The sequence below is a fragment of the Carassius auratus genome, unplaced genomic scaffold (genome assembly GCF_003368295.1).
Source record: "Carassius auratus strain Wakin unplaced genomic scaffold, ASM336829v1 scaf_tig00046079, whole genome shotgun sequence".
NCBI lineage: Eukaryota > Metazoa > Chordata > Actinopteri > Cypriniformes > Cyprinidae > Carassius > Carassius auratus.
In genome coordinates, this window is record NW_020526958.1 from 35,859 (window position 1) to 37,500 (window position 1,642).

The 1,642-nt window shown below is 39.5% G+C and overlaps 1 protein-coding gene across 1 annotated transcript in view; it reads left to right on the plus strand.

The window, feature by feature from the left end:
- Positions 1–312: 312 nt before the first annotated feature.
- Positions 313–1,642, plus strand: part of LOC113088324 (ral guanine nucleotide dissociation stimulator-like) — a 24,979-nt gene continuing 23,649 nt past the window's right edge. Inside the window, 1 exon segment of the mRNA XM_026255755.1 lies at positions 313–765. Coding sequence (XP_026111540.1) covers positions 637–765 — 129 coding nt within the window. The 5' untranslated portion in view covers positions 313–636.

A 1,642-nucleotide genomic window follows, 5' to 3' on the forward strand; every position in this document is an offset into this window, starting at 1 on the left:
GGTTCTCGGAGGTTCTGAAGTGTGCTGTTCCTCAGAAGAGTGTGTGTCGCTGGGTTCCTCCAGCAGGAGGCGCTCTGTGGATCTTCATGCGCTGCTTCTCCGAGTTTATGTCATAAGAGTATTTATACACGGATTCGAGTACAAACTGAGTTCTGTTAAATGCATTATTATTATTATTATTATTATTATTATTATTATTATTATTATTATTATTATTATACATTTATTAGCGCAAGAGAAAACCAACAGTAATAGTGGTGTCTTTTCTGGATTTACTTTAATTAAAGAGACACAGCTTGTGTGTAATTCTCGGTTATTTTATTTTTAATGTGTCCTCCTTGTAAGTATACATAAGTACTGAGTATAATATTAATTAACTAGATGTATTTACTCTGTGGTTAGCTCCGCCCACTTTCACATCCGCGACTTGATTGACATTCCACTCTGTTCTGTTCTGTTTCTGTGGTTGTGATCTAAAAATGACATCATGATCCCGAGCAGAGAAAGAGGCGGAGCCTGAACACACACACACACACACACACACACACACACACACTGCTCTGTGCGGCTGTGCTTCGGTCGGATCCCGGCTCTGATGTGTTTACGGCGGGATGTGAGCTCGGTGTCGGTTCCGTTATGTTTGATGCCAGTGTTTGGCGGATCCGCAGCATCCGGGACTCTGTGAGACTCGAGATCTGCGACGAACCGAGTCCTGCGGTGCTGAACCGATTCACACATCTGGATCCGGACACTCCTCATCTGGAGGTAGACAGAAGACAGATAATAAATCCTCTCATATAGATTGATAATAATAATGAAATGTCTTACAGAAATATCATTTTAAGAAATAAACTTAATAATTAGTTGATGTTGCCCTGTAATACACACTTAGTTATCAATTATGTGCTGAAATAAATCATTGCAAACATGTATTATATCTTTTCATGTTTGTCACTACACATCTTAACTCCTTACAATTTATGATCAGCAACAAAGGTTGCATTTTAATGTCACGTGTTACAGTCGAGCTGTTTCTGATTCATTGTAACGTTAAGGTGAAACTGATTGTGTGAGTATAAGCATCATTACAGTTATTAATAAACAACGCATTGGACGTCTGTATATGTGTTATTCAGCATTATTAACAGCTTTACAGTGAATTACATTTAAAGACATGACGTTACTGTAAAAATAATTATGATAATGAAGACTTGAGTTGATATTTATATATTTGATGGTCACATCACTTAGCTTTCTTCAGTGTTCCCTGAGTCATGTTGCGTTCTGGTTTTATTGGTGTGTATGATACTGAGTGATGAGTGTGTGTGTGTGTGTGTGTGTGTGTGTGTGTGTGTGTGTGTGGTCAGTTAGACACGGCTCAGGATCAGTGAACTGGACTGAGTTACTGCTGTTCACTGAAGCTGATGAACACTTGACCGGTCCAGATCTCAGTCATGGGTCACTCTCATCATGAAGCGGTTCAGATGGGTTCAGTGATGCTGCAGATGCTTTACTCTGAGCAAAGCACTCTGGGTAATGTTTGTGCTTTATTTGTCTTGAGGAAACCTGAATCCTGTGTTTCCTGAACAAGTGTTTCTGGATCAGATTTAAAGAGTTTGAGATCAGACTCACCAGAATCTCG